At 41.3% G+C, this 18,214-nt stretch overlaps 1 protein-coding gene across 6 annotated transcripts in view; it reads right to left on the bottom strand.

Annotated features, from left to right (window-relative positions):
• Positions 1–223: 223 nt before the first annotated feature.
• The window catches only part of LOC144713879 (putative phosphoinositide phosphatase SAC9), a 29,591-nt gene continuing 11,600 nt past the window's right edge, over positions 224–18,214 (bottom strand). For all 6 annotated transcript variants that reach the window (XM_078588603.1, XM_078588605.1, XM_078588606.1 and 3 more), the window contains 9 exons: positions 14,033–14,140; positions 13,740–13,910; positions 8,439–8,681; positions 7,568–8,014; positions 5,946–6,731; positions 5,680–5,880; positions 5,152–5,601; positions 3,824–4,057; positions 224–659 (listed from right to left, as the gene is read on the bottom strand). In XM_078588603.1, coding sequence (XP_078444729.1) covers positions 387–659; positions 3,824–4,057; positions 5,152–5,601; positions 5,680–5,880; positions 5,946–6,731; positions 7,568–8,014; positions 8,439–8,681; positions 13,740–13,910; positions 14,033–14,140 — 2,913 coding nt within the window. In that variant the 3' untranslated portion in view covers positions 224–386. The remainder of the gene's footprint in view (positions 660–3,823; positions 4,058–5,151; positions 5,602–5,679; positions 5,881–5,945; positions 6,732–7,567; positions 8,015–8,438; positions 8,682–13,739; positions 13,911–14,032; positions 14,141–18,214) is intronic.

Here is an 18,214-nt window from a genome sequence, read left to right as displayed (position 1 = left end):
CAAGAAATCTCATTGGTTTTGCCTGGAGATGCACCACTGTTAATTTAATTGAAGATCCGATTAGTCAACAAGCACGCCTCTGCAATATTTTTCTTTATAGAAATAGATTACAACCACTACCCACATCTGTCATAGGAGAAGAAATTGTAATATTTGAATTGTTGTAGCTGTCAAGTCCCTCAGATTTAAACAAAACTTATCATATGATATGTTCTTGGGTATCTTCTTCACCAATTCAATGTCCTAACTTTTCACCAAAGTTTTGATATTATCCAACATCAAGGTACGAGAGTCATAAATAAAAAGAAACAAAACAAGAGGAAGATCAAGCTATAAGCATAATATTGGCGGTAAAAAAATAACCTTAGAGAAAGGGGAACAAAGAATCATATTGCAGATAGGGAGGCTAGTTTTCCAAGCTGAGCAGGGTCACCGTAATAGTAGAGTCTCACTCTGTTACTGGACAACGCTAGGCCAGAAGCCAACGGCTGGAAATCATCCTGATCTGCCGGTTCATCGATGAAGGCAGTGACGTCTCCGCTCAATTTGAATATAACAACCTGGGCCTGGATGGACCTCGAAAAGTCAAAGTACATGGCTGTGCCCATGACAGCCTGTGGCAAGCGATACTCTCCCAGTTTGGCCCGAACTCCATTACCCTGCAAATGGAGAGTATTATAACACATTCATTCATTAGGTTCTTTTTGTTCATAGGTGAGAAGTGCACATCTTTAAAAGGTCATATCAATGGACTTGACTTTACCGGAGCAGATTTTACCAGTAGGACTGTCATTATAATAAAGAAAACAGACAAATATCATTGAGATCTTTAGTTAGGCCTCCAAGATGCCGATCATGAGTGGAGAATTGTTGATGAATTTTTGTTGTCGTTTGTCCAACTCATCTGATGAAAAATCATCATATCTGTCGTTACCTTGTCAAGTCTCCACATTTCCTCATAATTACTTTTCATTAGTCCATACCAAAAATGGATGATCCATGACAATTCATCATTGTTACTGTAATTGCCTCATCAAATGATAAATCATACGATGATAAATTCATCATCATCATCATTGTATCCATATCTTGTCATTGCCTCATTGTAATCGTAATCCATTTCTGATATGGGACTTATGACGAGATGACAACGAGGCAATAATATGATGATGATGATGCAATGACATGATGTTATCAAAGGTGATTCTGAGTCCATAAATATGACAATGATTTTCTTTTATTTTGAAAAAAAATGATTATGACAATGATTTTTTTTTGAAAAGTGATTTGAGGTGGTCACCTGACAAAGCGATAACCACCCAAAGTTACATGCGGAAATAACTTAAGCTCACCTCTTACATGGTAAACCTCTCCCTAATCCGGTTACCTCTCAAGGGAACCATGGTGCCATGAGGCCCTCGACCTCATGGGCGAGCCCATCCTTGGACACCTTACGCCCCCTAAATTTTGTCTCGCTGCGGTGTAGCCATATTTCCCAGAGAAATGACATCGCTCAAGCCCCCTCCTTCCTCCTCCTAGGGCCCTCTTGTCTTTAGAAGTCCCAAAAGACTCCCTCCGACGTCACATCTGCTGCCAGCTGCCCTTGGGAGGCCCAGATTGAGCCGCAAAGGGGCACTCAAGGATTAAATGATTGCAGTTTTTGTCACCACTAGCGCATAAATGCATATCGATAGGTATCAGGATACATCCTCTTGCGGGAGACGTGTCACCAGTCTCTTGTGCAGTAAGAGCCAAGAAATCCGCCACCCTCTGATCTGACAGGGCACTGTCTACCCTCAAATTCTATATGTTATCCCAACATTCCCCCACTATGGTATCAGGGCAGCTGGCCAGTGCATAGAACTGAGGGAATGTCTCCCTCAAAGGGCTATCCAAAAGCCACTGATCCTTCCAAAAGCAAAATAGGGAGCCATCTTCAAGTCGGCGGAGAAGAAATCTCTAACTTGAGGGAAAATCTATCTTAGGCCCCGCCAAAAGGGCGATGTTTCTCTGCCTGGGCCACTTTTTCATCCCAGTTTAAACACACTATAGCTGTCTACTGAGGGTGCATGAGCTGTGTCACCCACTTTTTTAGTAGGGCTGTGTTCATGCGTTGTAGGTGTAGAATGCCCAAGCCTCCTTGTTTGGTAGGTCTGCGGGCGATATCCTATTCCAGCATTGCTAGCCATCAACCTTGGTCGGGCTTGACACCTTTCCACAAGATACGACACATCATGCCTTTGAGTTTTCCGCCTCCTCGACTGTTCGTCACAAGACAAGTTTTCCGCCTCCTCCGCCGAGCCTTCTATAAAAAAAGTGGTCATCTGCCTACCATAGTAGCAGAATACCCTTGGGACAAAAGTAGAGGGGCAAGCATACAACCTTGCCTTACCTCCCTTTGCAGTTGTATACGCCCACTTTCTTTCCTCTCGTTCACCAACACTGAGAAGGAGCGTGATGTTATGTATTGGGTTTACCCATGTGATCTATTCCTTGGGGAAACCCCTACTCTTCATTGATGCTCACAGGAAGCCCCAATCTAGTGTGTCGTAGGCCTTGGCAAAGCCAACTTTCCACATGAACCCCTTGGCCCTGTGTTTTTTCCATGAAGCTAAGATCTCTCCCACTGCGACTGTGCCATCTAAGCAGCGCAGTTTAAATGCTGATTGGGAGGGTCTGACAAGCACCTTGGTCACGGCCTTCAGCCTGTTTGCCAAGACCTTAGAAATAATTGGATAGATGGAGTTGGCTAGTGCGATTGTTCTGAAATCTTCGATTCTTTAGGCGCCTTGTAGCTTTGGTAGGAGAAACAAGTATGCCCAGTTGATTCTCTCCATACTTCCAGTCCCTTGGCGAAATTCTTCAAGCGCAGCCATTATGTTTGGCCTCACCAATTCCCAAAAATTTTTGTAGAAGAATCCTGGTAGACCATTCGGGCTTTATGTCCCTTTGCCATTGAGTCCTTTAATTGCCTCCTTGACCTCTTCCTCTGAGAAAAGGAGGATCAGCTCTACTTTGTGAACCGGATCCAACATCTGTGCACCTGTACCACACCACAGCTGCCGGTTACGTCGTCCTTTTTTGTAAAAACAGCGGAAGTGTTCAGTAGCAGAACAGCCCCCCCTATGGTCTGACATATTCCTGGCTGCCCACCATTAATTTCTGAATGTTGTTGATCCCTTGCCTCTCGTTAGCTGCCAGATGGAAGAATCTCACATTCGCATCCCCTGCATTTAGCCATAGTTGTCTGGACCTTTGTCTCCAGTCCATCTCTAGCTTCTTGTCTTCTTCTGCGACCACAGCCCTTCACTTCCTTTGCTCCTATGTTTCATCTTCTTCCAAAAACAGAGTATTCTCCTGGTCATCCAAATCTTTGATCATATGCAAGGCCTCTCTTCTGGTTTGCCTTCTGTTCTCGTGGATGTACTTGCAGACCTCCAAAAGGTGGTGTCGCAGCCCGTGAATTCTTGCAGCTCCTATTTCCATTTCGGATCCGAGTTAGATTTGTGCTGACCACCTTCTCGCTACCTCGTGTCCTCGGATGACAAATTCATGTCATACCAAAAACTGGCGAAGACCTTACCCTAGGAAGGAAGGCCATCCACGCGCAGCTGTGAGTGTTAGACCAAGTCGAGATAGTTTATTTTAAAACTGGACTATCAGATGATGACTTTATTTCGAATAAAACAGATAGTTCATTAACTTGTAGTGAGCACAATGAATAAGTGCTCGAACTTTTAGTTCACTCAAAGAAGGAAATAATGGTTTTATGAAGAAATGCAAGAAATTCATAAAAGAATAAATTATAATTTAAGGGGAATACCAGAATCACCGAGACATGGATGTATAGGACTGGTGGACAAATGTTGCTATCTTCCAAGAAGTTAAAAAAAGGGTCCCACTTGGCCATATCCACAGGAGAAGGTGAGTGGGTGATTCTTCGTTTTATGACATTGAAGGCATCCAGGCGGAACCCTGCGAGAGGAGGTGTAGTAGGTGACAAGTACTGCTCTAGGATAAGATCATTCCCCGTTAATCTTTCCCTTTCCACAGGGATCTGCAATCATGTGGAAAGAAATTTGAAAATTAGGACGAAGGAAAAGAAAAGAAGAACAAGTTTTTATAACCATCAAAAGATCAACAGAACACCAAATAATTTATTGTTAAAGTCAAATTCTTATTCCTTGTTAAAACTCTCATTTCAACTGGAGCTAAGAGTAATTGATGTAGTGTTAGAGTTTGTGATTTTACTACACTTTGCATGAACCCAGGTATAATGATGCCCTGTCGATGGAGAAAATAAAACTAAACCTCTAAAGAAAAAAAATCAAAAACAGGAAATAGTCCATGTCAATCTCTCGTCTTTTAACAGTATAGAGGATAAAACTAATTTCATTTATATATACAACATGTGACACACTATGTATCACATTTATGACATGACAGATGTATTGTAAACTGATTAAATTGGTTTTCCACTTAAATACTTGAAACGGGGTCACCGGAGTTAGCTTAGTAGTACTTGATCAATGGCGGGATACCACAATTTTCCCTAGGGTATCTTAGGCATTTTAGCCCATTAGGGCACTTTAGTTATTTGATGTTTAAGTTAGACTGCTTCCTTTCTCTATAAATATGTGTAGCCATCCCTTTAGGAGGGCAGTCAAGACTTAATGTAGGATCGGACTCTTGGCTCACTATCTTGATCCTCTCCATCTCTGTCCTGTCCCCATGACCGTCCAGCGATCCCCTATTCCTACCATGATCCTCTCATCGAATCTTCAGTCAGCTCAGATTAAATCTGACCCTACCCCTACCGTTCAGTTTTCTTCTAGTCTCCGATGATCCCTGTCCAGGCTATTGACAACCCTTCACCGCATCATCGGGCGGCTTGTCCCTGGAGGATCCCTGCCTTCTCTGTTCATTCCTCCTATCATTCCTTTTTCTACTCTTCTACCTTGGGTAACTTTCTACCTTGCCTCGGCCTCCACTCCCCTCCTGATATTTGATACAGAGGATACTTATTAGTACTTGATCAATGGCAGGATACCACGATTTAAGAAGGAATGTATTGTAGAATGAGATATGTTCTATTATTTGTCAAAAAACTCTTAGAAAAACTGGTTCTATATAATCCAAAGAAATCCATACCCTGAATCGGCCTTGAGTTGGAAGTCTCTCCAACCATGGATTAGCGCTTGTATTGCCAAATCCATTTGATGGATCATTCCTCTGTTCTTTCTTGAGAAGTTTCCCAAATACGATGAGACGTCTGGCATGAATATGTGGGTCATTTCCCCCTGTGTCCCTTGTCAAAGATCTACTGGCGAGTGGCAGTGGGTAATGATCATCAAGAGAGAGAAGACTGCAATCTCTTTCTAGATTAACAGAGCTTGACCCAGTTTCCTGGAGAGTAAATGTAATCCATAGGATCCGGCACCGGATGGGACTCTGGAAGTTGAACGTTGCATGCCTTGGGGAACCTTTGTGGGGATTTTCCGGCCCAGAAAGCTCTGTTACCCCAGTCAACGATTGCATGTTCCATTTTCCCACAAATGAGCGGTCTTCCTTATTTATCTTATCGCCAGACCATATGTTAATCTGCAATGACATCAAGTGAATCAAACATCATGCTACACCTAAATTTGAATGAACTAATGAGATCCAGTGGATGCTTACAAGTGGGAGGTCAAAGGGAGGAGAATAACCACAAGAACTGACCAACAGTAGCACACCAGATACATCAGATATGTCTTCAAGAATGATGGGAAACTCCACATGAGAGCAGCCACGTGGTGCCCTCCAATAGGAGTGACATGACCCAAGCTGTATGGGGCAGAGCAGGGATAGTAATGGCTCGGAGTCTACATCTGTTTCTACCTGCAGCACAAAATAACAATACTGTAATAAAATTCGTTTAAATAACTAATTTGATTTAATATTACCGAATTTAAAAAAGTGGCGCCTGGAAACTCTGCCAGCGAGTCTTCACCGTTCAGAAAATTTCTTAGCCATTGCCTAGAATCCGGAGTTCTTTCTGTCTGAGAGCCTATGATTTGAGAAAGAGCTCCTTGCGCTGCAGAATCAGCACGACTCCGGCGTCGTAAACTGATCAAAGTTCTTGCATAATCAACATATAAGGCATAACGAATCTCCTCACTGCAGCACATTTTGCAGATAAACCCATCCTGTGTAATTGGAAAAGGGGAACTACCCCCACGACTTCCATGGCTTGATCCACTCTGACTTGAAGATCCTGAAACTCTTCTGCTCTCCCTTGAGATGTAGCTAGCAAGCAAGGATGCTCCTTTGCCAGCACAACACACTTGACAAGCTCTCTTACCACAGAAGAAACATAAATAAGTTGATGCCTTCACAGAAGATGGTTTTTCAGTAAATTGTTCCTCACAGTGGACTTCACAGCCAGAACCCAGGCAGCCGTTTCTGCCTAGATTCAAGTTCCAAAAGTCAATAGCATCATGATCAGCAATATCAAGACCAATGGAGGCAAGAGCCTTGTCCTCAGCAAGAGAGTGACCCAGCAGTGATAGGGTATCTGATAATCTAGATATTTTTATTAAGTCAAAGTCATTAAGGAAACGATTTGGGTCAACAGTCGCTGGATCAATTTCCAGGTAGCGTAGTGCTCTATCCCTTTCAGCAGCAGAAACTCCAGCCTTTAGGCGACTTATTTCAAGCTTCAGAGCGTCTTCAAAAACCAGGTTGTGCCCCTACAGAAAATGACATGGCCAGCATCAAATTGTGAAAAAAGAGAATTAATGCATAAAGGATACGCTTTTTTTTTAAATAAAGGATATGCTGGGCGTCCAAATTCAGGCAAGTTCAGGTATTAAATGCCCAAATAAAGAACTTCCAACAGAAAACTGAAAACCAAAAATGTAATCCTACACTAATCTCAAAATCTCAAGCAAATCCTCAGTGGCAGAGATTTATTGCATGGAAGCAATTGTTTACAAAGAAAATGGGGTTGGATAATACTTAATCCCAAAAAAATTATAGGTTTAGGCTTTAGGGTTTATGGATAAGGCCCTCCTGATTAAGAGTCTAAGGTACAAGGTTCGGTAATACACTTGTATGGTATTTTGTGTATTTTTTATGGGTTTCAAACTTTTGGGTATATGGAATAGGAATTAATGGATTAGAGTTTTAGGGTGTTCGGATTTTTTATCTACAGTTGAGGGTTTTTATTTAAGGGTTACGAGAATAGAGCATCACAACTAGGGTTTTAGGGTTGAGGGTTTAGAGTTATGGTTTATGGATAAGGGATTTGAGTTTAGGGTGTAGATCAAGGGGTTTGGGTAAAGGGTTTTAGGGATAGGAATTTGCTGGCTAATTTTCCAAACTATTTCTATTTTTTGAGAATATTGAGGACAAAAAGATGCAGCTACGCAGAGATGAATTGCAGGAATTGTAGAATCATAAACAGATAAAACGTGATGTTTTACTAAAGCAAGGGAACCGGATGGTATTTCTTGAAGAGAATGGAAAATTCAAGGTATCTTAAAAACAACATAGAAGTATCTATGAATAAAAATTTTAAAAATACCGTATCCAAGACGCTTTTGAAGCGATTCAAATAATGATGAACACCACTACTGTTGCATTCAGTAGACATGCCTTCACCTTTGGCATCATCTTTTTTTCCTGGTTCAGGTGAAGGAATAACAAGTAAATCTGACCAGTCGTCATCAAATAATTGAGTACTTTTTGCAACTTCAGGGTCTGAATGTAGTGTGAGCTGAAGGTGGACTGGGTCACCAGTTAAAAGGTCAATTCCAGAGTCAACAACATTCAACTGGTCACCATAAGAAACACAACCATCAGAACTGATGTCTGGTTCAAGAAAAGGATTGCTGTTTTGCTCAATGCTAGGCTCCAATAGAAAAGATTTCACTGCCTCTTGGTGTCTTCGAATTTCTTCCCCAAATTTTAATCCTTCTCCATTCTTCTGAAACATGCGCCTCCAGGGAAGGGAAGCTCCGAGTACCTCAACCTTGAAATTTTAGTTTCATAAAATAGGATTAGAAAAAAAAGATGGGTTATCAGAATTCTGATTGAATAATCTAGTTTCAAGTCGATGAAATACACAGGGAGTGAGGATTTTTTAGTGACTGAAAGATATTCTTGTTACTAGAAAAGGAGTTCTATGACATGTTCCCATATGATTGAAGGCGAATAGATTTTCATGATAACCCATGGAATATGCTTAAAAGTATTTGGATTCATCTTACTGGGTTATGATAAGATAAAAAGTGGATTCTGCAAGCTGCATTACTAGATTAAAATATTTTAGTTACTTTTAACTGGATGAATAAAACACTGGTGGATAATTATGCTACAGGTAATAATGACTGGGGAACCTTGGTTACAGAACTTTATTGATATTCAAAGCACACAAAAAATGTGAGATTGTGTACCTCTCCAAGGGAAACTGGTATTGTTTCACTAGTCGATGGGTAGAAAGTAAGCACAACAATGCGAGTGAGGAAGTTTAAGTTTCCCTCTGCCTCTTCAAAAGTATACAACAAAGGTAGGTAGGGGTCCCCTTGCTCATTAAAACTTGAATTAATCCTTGCAACTGCCAAATCCGCATCAGTCATTGGGCCCGCCAAAGGTATAATGATGTTTGTGCCATTAGCACATCGAGGTAGAGATGCACCCTGCAATGAGAGATCAATATCAGCACAATAAAATAAAACATTTAACATTAGAATTGGCAAAAGTTACCACACATGATGTAGTAACTTTATACAACTGGTTAAATAAAGTATTTAACAAGAAACTTCAGTAAAATGAAACATTTAACATTAGAATATAGCAATGTCAGGCCTAGTTATACCTATCCGAGGACTACAATCTAGGAGAAAATGTAGATGGCCAAAGTCTCAATCACTTTATGGGAGAGAAGTTCTTGCCTCACACTGGCCGGATGCAGCGTAGCCATACCTAGGGTAACCTCCAAGATTCAATTGGCAAAAGATGTAGTAGAAAGCAATGGGCGACTTGAAGGATATCGCCTTTATGTGGATATCACCTTTATGGAAAATAAAATTTAAATCATAGTCTAATACTGCAGGAGGAATTTAAAGAAGTCTGGTTTCTGGCCAAAGGCTCTGGCTGAAACTGGTGTTTCCCTGTATTCATGTGATAGGTCTTTAAGAAGGTTCTGTAACAATCCCATGGGATCAGTCGAAATAATTGTGCCAAAATGTTGAATCTTCTTTTATGGATCATAGCTTATTAACATCAGAAAAATATTAACTTTGTAAAGGTACAAGTCTATCAGGTATTTCTTGTACATACCCTTTTTCAAAAAAAAAAAAAGGAAAATCACCTGAGATCTGTGACCAACCCGATGCAATTAAAACAAATGAACAGTCAATATAAATGACGACGAAAATAATCCCCCCTTCACCCCTTTTAAACCAGCATGCAACATGAGACGCCACGTCATGAAGGACACTATCCAGTGTCCTCCCCTTAAACACCACCTCATTGCAGTGCATCCACATCGCCTATATAATGTTCGCCTTTGTGAGTTGCCTAGACCCCCTTGAGCGCCCACACCTTCCCGTGTCTGTTGGCCCCTTCCGCTCTATTTATCTCCTCTCATGTAGATACCAGTCCTATACTCAACTTGGAGATCTGATGCCAACCTTTGGTGCCTCTCATTCTCTGGCCTTTGCAGTGATTAACTTGGAACGGCTGGCTCTGTCTGTGACACTGTATCTGGTATCGCCAATATTGGTGTTCAATTACTCCTGGCTATGAAGGGGGTGTGGTATCACCCTCTTTTGGTGACCTTCACTTTGTTCGAGAGGATACAGATAGGGGGTGACCCACGCCTCTACACTCTTAATAAATCGATGGCTCTCTACAATCCAGTGCATGGTGGCCCCACTTCAAGCATATATACCCCCAGGCATTGTGTCTCATTTGGGCCATGATGCTTTGGCTCAACGTGATTTTACCTTCACCCATCCTCCATCATTTGACCCCTCAGTTTGGACCGTTGACTGATTCAGCATTTCTCTGAGATTTGCCTCTGCCACTTATTGGGAACCCACTGTTAGCTGGCTCCAGAAAATCTCTCCTCTCTCTCTCTCTCCCTCTCTCTCCTGGTGCTGCCTGAAGCTAGGGTTTGAGAAACAGATGGGCGGAAAAGCACTTGCACTAACCCAGCTGCTGGTTTAAATACCAGCTTACAGATTAACGGGCCAAGGACCATTAGCCTTAAGCCACTTGTTCCCTCATGGGGATAAGTGCCTCAGGCTTCTGAGTGGGCCACTTATAGAATGTGACACACTTATCACCATAACATAAAGGATTTAAAAAGGGAAAAGGTGTGAGGCACTTATATACGCGGCCTACTTACATAATAGAAGTACAGATTAAATAAATAGAAACAAAGGCTTCAGATTAACACCCACCATCTTCCTTTCTTTGACCATCTCCAATAAGCTTTGCATGATGTTGTCTGCGAGGTGCGCCATTCCCACCCCCATATACCGATACCCAGATGTAACAACTCTGGCTCATCGAATATGAATGGACCACTTCCGTGGCAACAGAATGGGTTATAAAATCGCTGGTGCCTCCATTCCAGAGTCCTCTCTCCCTCCAACTGCTCTCCTTTTAAAGTCGTGTTAGCCTCTGCTGTCAGTCAATCTGTTGATGGCCCCTCCACCCACCTTAGCTCCCATCTTCCTCCACTAAACCTTGCTGGCAGTCCCCAAATATGCTGCCAATCTATGAAATCCACTACCTCAGCTCTATAAAAGGCTGTCACCATCATTCCCCCGCTGATGCGTCCTTCCACCCTTTGTTAGGATGACCCAGGGAGAGGAGCGTCATGTCAACCAATGGCCATGGGGAAGGTTGGCAATGGGGAAGAAGAGGGGGGTTGGGTGGATGGCCATCGGGATACCATGGGTGGGGATTGAGTAGAAGAAAGGGGGAAGGGCCAATTGGGAAGGAGGAGGGGCACAATCCGGAAGATGGGGGCGATAGCAAAGAAGAGGGGTGTGATGGGGACGGGGAGGGGGATGGCAGACTGTCACTAATTTAAAATCATCTTTGTTGGAAGCAAGAGTATTGGGCTTCATGGGCTTCTGTATTGTATATATTGTTCTTGTCTTCTATAAATAGGAAAGCCGATAATATAAAAAATCAGTCATTTAATGGTTCCTTACCCTATCTATTTTGGCTCCTAGGGCAGCGGGTTTCTTTGGTCACCCTGCCACTATCTTTTCATGATGTTTTCCTAACAATCTTAATTACCACGACATGATGCTTTTTTTTGAAGAAAATGAGGAAAGATCATCCAAGATTGGTGATCAACTCGAAATTAATAAAGACATATACATGATTGTGAAATATACATGACCGACCAGCCAGGTCTCTTTTCTATCCTTCACTTCGTACTAAACCAGTAGGATATAAATTCTTGACATCAAGTAGTACTGAGTCCAGCGACACAGTCCTCCCCTTAAATACCACCTCATTGCGGTGCAGCCATGGCGGCCCAGAGCACCACAAGGATCCTTCCCCACCCCTAGCATCCTCTGCATGCACCCCCCCCCCCCTGGAGTGATCTCCAGAAAGCTTCATCAGAGGTCACATCCACCCTGATATGCTTCGTCAAATCACCATGACATGATGTCGATTTGAACTTCATATTACTTCATCATTTTTTCCCTAAACTTGAACAATCACAGCATTTTGATCAGATGCAGATGCCAAGTTGGCTAGTAGAGTCATGGAAACAGTTGTCAATAACAGAAGCTTGACATTAAGCTACGCTCAAACAAACATGATATTTGGTCAATTTGAGCAGTACAAACAAGGCTGGTTGTCCAGGGATATACCCAATGGTATGGTGTCGCCTACAAACAAACATTTGCCCCCCGTGCCGAAAAATAAATACCATCCTCTTAGAAGCATGTCCCAATTGGTAACCAACCAAATATAATGTAAAAAATGCATTTCTGCATGGTGAACTACACAGAAGTCTATATGAACCCACCTCTGCGATATGAGCAACCATCAGGACAAATCTGTCGTCTATGCAAGGCACTTATGGATTGAAATAGTCTCCCAGGGCCTGATTTGCAAAAATTCACTAAGGCAATCACAGATTTCAACTATTATTAATGTGATTGTGATCATACACTAGTTATCAACATAAATTCTCCCGCAAGATTGTTCTCATTGTCTATGTAGATGATATCATTATTACACGAAACGATTTGCATGACATTGCTACTTTCAGCCAGCATCTTAAAGTTAACTTTGACTAAAAAACTTTGGACTCCTGTGCGACAATTAGTCTCCTGCCGCAGCAAGAAGCAAAAAGCTGTCTTCCTCTCTAGCACTGAAGTTTACTTTCGCACCTTAGTCAAAAGGTATATGTGGGATACTTTGGATTCATAATCTTCTATGAGAATTTGTTATTCAAAAAAAAATAATCTTCTACAAGAATTGAAGCTGTACCTTGAACAACCAGCTACACTCCTATGTGACAATAAACCATCTATCAGTCTTGCACATGACCCTGCTCAACAAGAATGGAACAGGATTCACTGGCGGAGAAATAGAGTATTCCATATCCATTATGAAAATGGTGAACCTTGAGAATTTCACACAAAGTTTAAACCATTTCTCAAATATCTCAACTCAATCATGGATCCTTTTACACCTTGTTATTTCTTATTGTTTGAGGACATAAGGTTTGCCACCAAATGTCTATGAGCATCAACATTGAGTTTATTTGTCCGTATTTCTTGGGAAAAAAGCCCAGGATGAATTACTGTCAGTTGAAGAAAGCATGGTCATAATCTTGTAGTCACTTGTGCTCTTCAATACACCTGAATTTAGAGTATTTACACCAGAAGACTCGTAGATGCTGTAGAGAAATTTTGTTTTGGAGTCCTAAAATAGTTTACAATGCAGCGGAGAAGGACAAGAAGAAATCCCAGCTCTGCAACGTGAACAGTGCTCACTCGCTAATGACTTCAGGTGTTGCAGAGTCAACTCTAACCAGACCCGTGTCAGGAAATGGTCAAAATCAATGAAGCAAATATACAAGAAATATCCAACATACAAGCTTCAATAATAACGTGGGCATAAATGGAAATTGGTAAAGTGATACTGTTAGAGTCCTGATGAGATAACCGATTCTTGAAATTGTAGGGTTATAAATACCCCCTTGTAAGGTCATTAGAGGACTTTCGATGAAAGATCAACTTGTGGTTTCTTCGCACGAGTAGCTATATCCGGCTTTCGTGAGGCCAAGAACTCCCGATTCGGAGGTTCTTGGGAGTTTGTTCACCTATCGTTCTCCCTTCTTCACTCTTAACCCTTCCATCTCTCCTACTCTCCTCTCTACCCCCTCGCCTCATATCTTGATTTTGTTAGATCTCCGTGGGGATCGTAACAGATACTTCTAACGAGAAGGGAAAAAATGTTGATTCACATGAGCAATGAGACAATGCATTTACCAAAGAATATTCAAATAGTCAGCTTAATAAATAGCCCTCAAAATGAGCAGTGAGATAATTCATTTACCAAGGAATTTTCAAATGGTAAACATCAAAAAAAACTTTTGAACAAGCGTAAATTAAATTATGTAGACATAATCAAGGGAACAAAACCTAAAAAAAAGGGAACAAAACCTAGTAATACAAATACACAAAGTCCAAAAATCTGGGGGGGCAAACCTTGAGAGAAAGATCAAGAGAATCCAAGTTGCACCCAATTCTGACATCTAATGTCCCAGGAAACAATGAATCATCCCCACCATGAGAGATAGTGAGGAGAAGCTCACAAACATGGCATGGCTCCTTTAGATAGATGAGAAGTTCAACAGCATCTGAATGAGGAGACGACATCTGTAACCAAAGCAATTATATTCACTCTCTCATCAAAAGCCAAGATTCAGGTGCCTCATTGTGATAAACATGAAGCACATCACCCATTGAAAATTAAGGTGGATATGACACAAGAAAATTACCCATGTCTGTTCCTTCTTCTTGAAACTAAGAGGGTTGGGTTCATCCTTCAGCCCTGGAAAAATATTTGATAGCGATTTAAGGAAGCAAGCAGGGGGCCTCGTCAACACCTGTCAATAAAATTGGTCGCGCTGAATTACTGAAGATCAAATATCATTAACTTCAGTAAGCAATAGCCTAGAAAATTTAAATATGACTTATCGTGAAACCTCACTAGCTGATAATAAGACTGCATCGAAATACATTATTATAAAAGCCTCTACAAGATGAAACCTCAGTAACTTATGATATATAGCCACCAATAAAATTTATCGGGAATTAATAAGAGACACTAATGGTTTCAGCAGCCGGTTCCCCCAAACAAGACAAACCAGGTTAAAAAATGACCCCTAGTTTTGAACTACTAAAATACAAAAAATATTAATCTCTTCTTGCATCAACAGTATCCCATGTCAGTTGATCAATATCAGCTCCTGTAACCATTAAGAAACACCTAGCAAGGACACTAGATCAAATATAGGATAACTTAAATGCTCAAATCAATCAACTGAGATCGTCTTCCTTAAACTCAGTAGTTGGTGTCCAAGATAGACATCACTTATACCGACACACAGCTTGCAGGGGGTTGTTGGGTGTGTGTGTGCATTGGGGGGAGTTGGGGGGCCCTTTCTTAGATAATCTTAGTTTTTCTCTTTAAGAATTATGTTGCAACTGCGCCACGCCATATTAGTGGCTCATCATCTCATGCCATTATACATTCCATCCTGCTTTGTTTACAGGTTTAGAAACTCACGTTACCTGTTATTCTCCACATGGGAGAATGAGTGATAGGTGTTGTGATTGGGCCCTGGCCCACCAATGGGCAAAAATCCACTATTTAAACAGGCTCATCCAAACTGAATGTTTAGGTTATCTTTTCAAAACCCTAATTCGTCCTTAGGGGTTGCCGGCTGCAGAAGCATTCTCATCACCATTCTTGGGGATTCTTGACATGCATATCCCTCAGACATTTGTGATTTATCTGCGAGATATCAGTCTGTGCTGGGTTATAAATTGGACCTGGGGATTATCCGGAGAAAAACTCAGCATTATTGATCTCTCAAAGATCCGGATACACGGAAGATCGGTCTAGAATTACATTTTAGTCATATTTTTTAGGAGATATCAGTCTGGTATCAGAGCACCAAATATTATTTGGCACCTGGCAGCAGTGGTGGATTAAGAGATTAAAGAATGAGAAAACTAAAACTGAACAACTGCCTATGGCAGAAATCAACGGGGAAGATTTTTCAATAATTACAGAGATGAATACCAAAAACAACGGGAAGACTCCAGTATACAGGTCGAGAAATAATGAAGCAGAACCATCTCTAGTTGGAGAGGAGATATCAAGTTGTGCCCTCATCTATGAATTTATATTCTTATTTTTCTTACGCTTGTTGTTTCTGTATTTATTTTTTTTCCCATCTAACTAACTAGTGGGTCTTGTTATTAGGCATATCAGCAATCCATTGAATATGGAAGTAACATATTAAAGGGTCTTGAACCCTAATGAAGACTTGAGGAAGCTTTTTCCTTTCCATATTCCTCGTTGGCTGGCAGTAACATTGACATGCTAAATTTGTATCAAGAATTGAGATGCTCAAAGAAGATCGATCAATTGATTTCCAAGTCCAAAACCAAAAGTGTAATCCAAGAATCCTGGTAGACATTCTCTTCAGAATACTAGGAAGAAGAAAAGAAATGACGATATGAGTGGCTACTCGCTCTTAAACGATCCTCTGGCCTCCAGCACTCCACCTTTTGAAGTTCCCCATCCAACTTCAATGGAAAGAATGATGCCAACTAAGTCCCCCTTCCCACGCGGTCGCCCCTTTCAAACTGAGTCACACGTGCATGAGCTTGCACCTGTGTCTTGCTTGGTTTTCTTTTTCTTGAGACGGCGACAGTTCGTTCTTGTAAAGAACATATCAAATATGCATCTGGCGGAATCCCAGAGCTTCACAACGACAACATTTTTTGCGGAATGAAGGGATCACTTGTTTGTGTTCTTCCATAGATGCCCAGAATTAGCTATGGCGAGTTCTCACAGAGCATAACATGTCTTGAGAGCGAATATTTTGAAAGACGAGCTTTTTAAAGGTCCTTCTACGAACATATTATAAGAGGAAAAACAATTTTTGAAAATGGGCATTAACAGTCTAAATAAATGGAATTTATAGGCAGTGAGAAAGACTAGATGAAATATTCCCCTTAAACTAGACGAACAAAAAAGATATGCGATCAAGAATATTTTATGTTAACTCTGAGATGATAAAGGAGTAAGGAAAATTTTAGGTTGAATAAGCTGCTAGAAAACAACAGGCAGAGTAAATCAGAAGAAGCATGTTGCATCATACTAAAGACTCAATCTGAAAAACATGGATGTGGGAGAAATTTTATGAAATATAATACAAACTGAAAATGATTTTGAGTAATTTGATCTACCAGTAAAGACATGGAAGTATCCCATATCATAACATATATAGATGTGGAAGACAGGCTGAAGACATGGGCTGCTTGGGAAGCCCAGGATAAAGGGACATTGTATCTGGCCAATACAGGCCCAATATCGGGTTCTCTATCTAACCCATTCAATCAATAACGGCTAGTAAAACTAGCCGTTATATGACTGTTGGAACTAGCCGTTATCGGCCTGTATAAAAAGCGATATACATCGCACGTATTTGTGTAATGGTTTTTAATTGAAAAACTCATTTTCTTTTCTTCTCCCCCTTCTCAATTCTATACTTCACATGGTATCAGAGCAGGTGTGACCTGCAACGCTCAACACCTCGTGAAGACTAGGGTCATCCTTCGGGAGGATCTTGTGGAGAAATTTTTTGTTTCTTATTCATCTCTCGAGGAGACTGGTGGTGGAGCTCCTGGTCTTGAGGCATTTCAAGCAAGCTCGTCTTCTTTCTCATAGTCATCCTATTGGAAGACTAAAGGTGAAGACCCTGAACCAGTCTTTCTAAGAGATCATGGCAGAAGTATCGACCAAACCTCAGGCTCCAACAGGACTAGCTATTCCTGCTGGAAATCAGCTAGTTGTTCCAGATCGATGGCTCACTCATCTTCCTGTTCTTGCCAAATGCAATATCTTTAATGGAAGCAATCTTCTGCTCTGGGCAAGGACGATTCAAGCTGCATTGAAGCCAAGAAAGCTCATCTATCTTCTAACGGAAAGCTGCCCAAGTGAGTCACACCCAGATTATCAGAAGTTTGTCATGGAAGAGGAGTTTGTGTTTGGTTGGCTACTTGATTCACTTTTGGCTGAGCAACTTACCACATATACCTCTTACGAAACCTCCAAAACACTATGGGAGGCAGTTCACCGAAATCATTCCAAGAAGAATGATAAAAGTAAGATCATCAATTTGATTATCCAGGCCTATACTCTCAGACAAGGGGATATGGATGTCCTCACTTATTCAAATAAGCCGAGGGAGATTCATAATGAATTAGACTACTGTCGACCTCCCTCCATCGATCCAGTAGCTTGAGCTCATGAAGCTACAAATCGTCTGTGCCAATTTCTGCAAGGGCTCAGACCAGAATTCGAGCTCATCAGAAGCCAACTTTACAACCGAGAAGATGAGCCCACATTTGATGAAGCTGTGTCTAAGGCAATGCAGGAGGAGAGCCGTCTAAACACGAGTAAAGGGAGTATTGAAAGTACTGCATATGCAACTAAAGGCCAGAATCATCAAATGGGTGATTCAGAGAAGCCAAACAAAGAAGACATTTTCTGCAATTACCGCAAAAAGAAGGGGCATACGAAGGACAAGTGCTGGAAGCTGCATGGCAAGCCTCCACATATAGCTCGAGCCCACATGACACAAGGAGACAGCAGTAATGATCTACCTTCAGCACAAGATTTCCAGAAAATGATGCACGAACTACAGAGCCTAAAAACGTTTATCAACTCTGGATCAATCATTGGGTCAACGTCAATGGCCAACTCTGGTAAAGAAGATTTATTTAACAATATTGCTTTACTTACCCAGGATCCATCTAATGCATGGATCCTGGACTCAGGTGCAACTGATCATATGTCATCTAAGAAAGAATTCTTCATGACATATGAAAAGGTACACCAGGGTAAGTATGTTCAAACTGCTGACGGCACGTTACTACCTGTA

Source organism: Wolffia australiana, chromosome 16, assembly GCF_029677425.1.
Source record: "Wolffia australiana isolate 7733 chromosome 16, ASM2967742v1".
Taxonomy (NCBI): Eukaryota; Viridiplantae; Streptophyta; class Magnoliopsida; order Alismatales; family Araceae; genus Wolffia; species Wolffia australiana.
The sequence above is the reverse complement of the archived record's forward strand: the minus strand, read 5'-3'. Positions and strand labels throughout refer to the sequence as shown.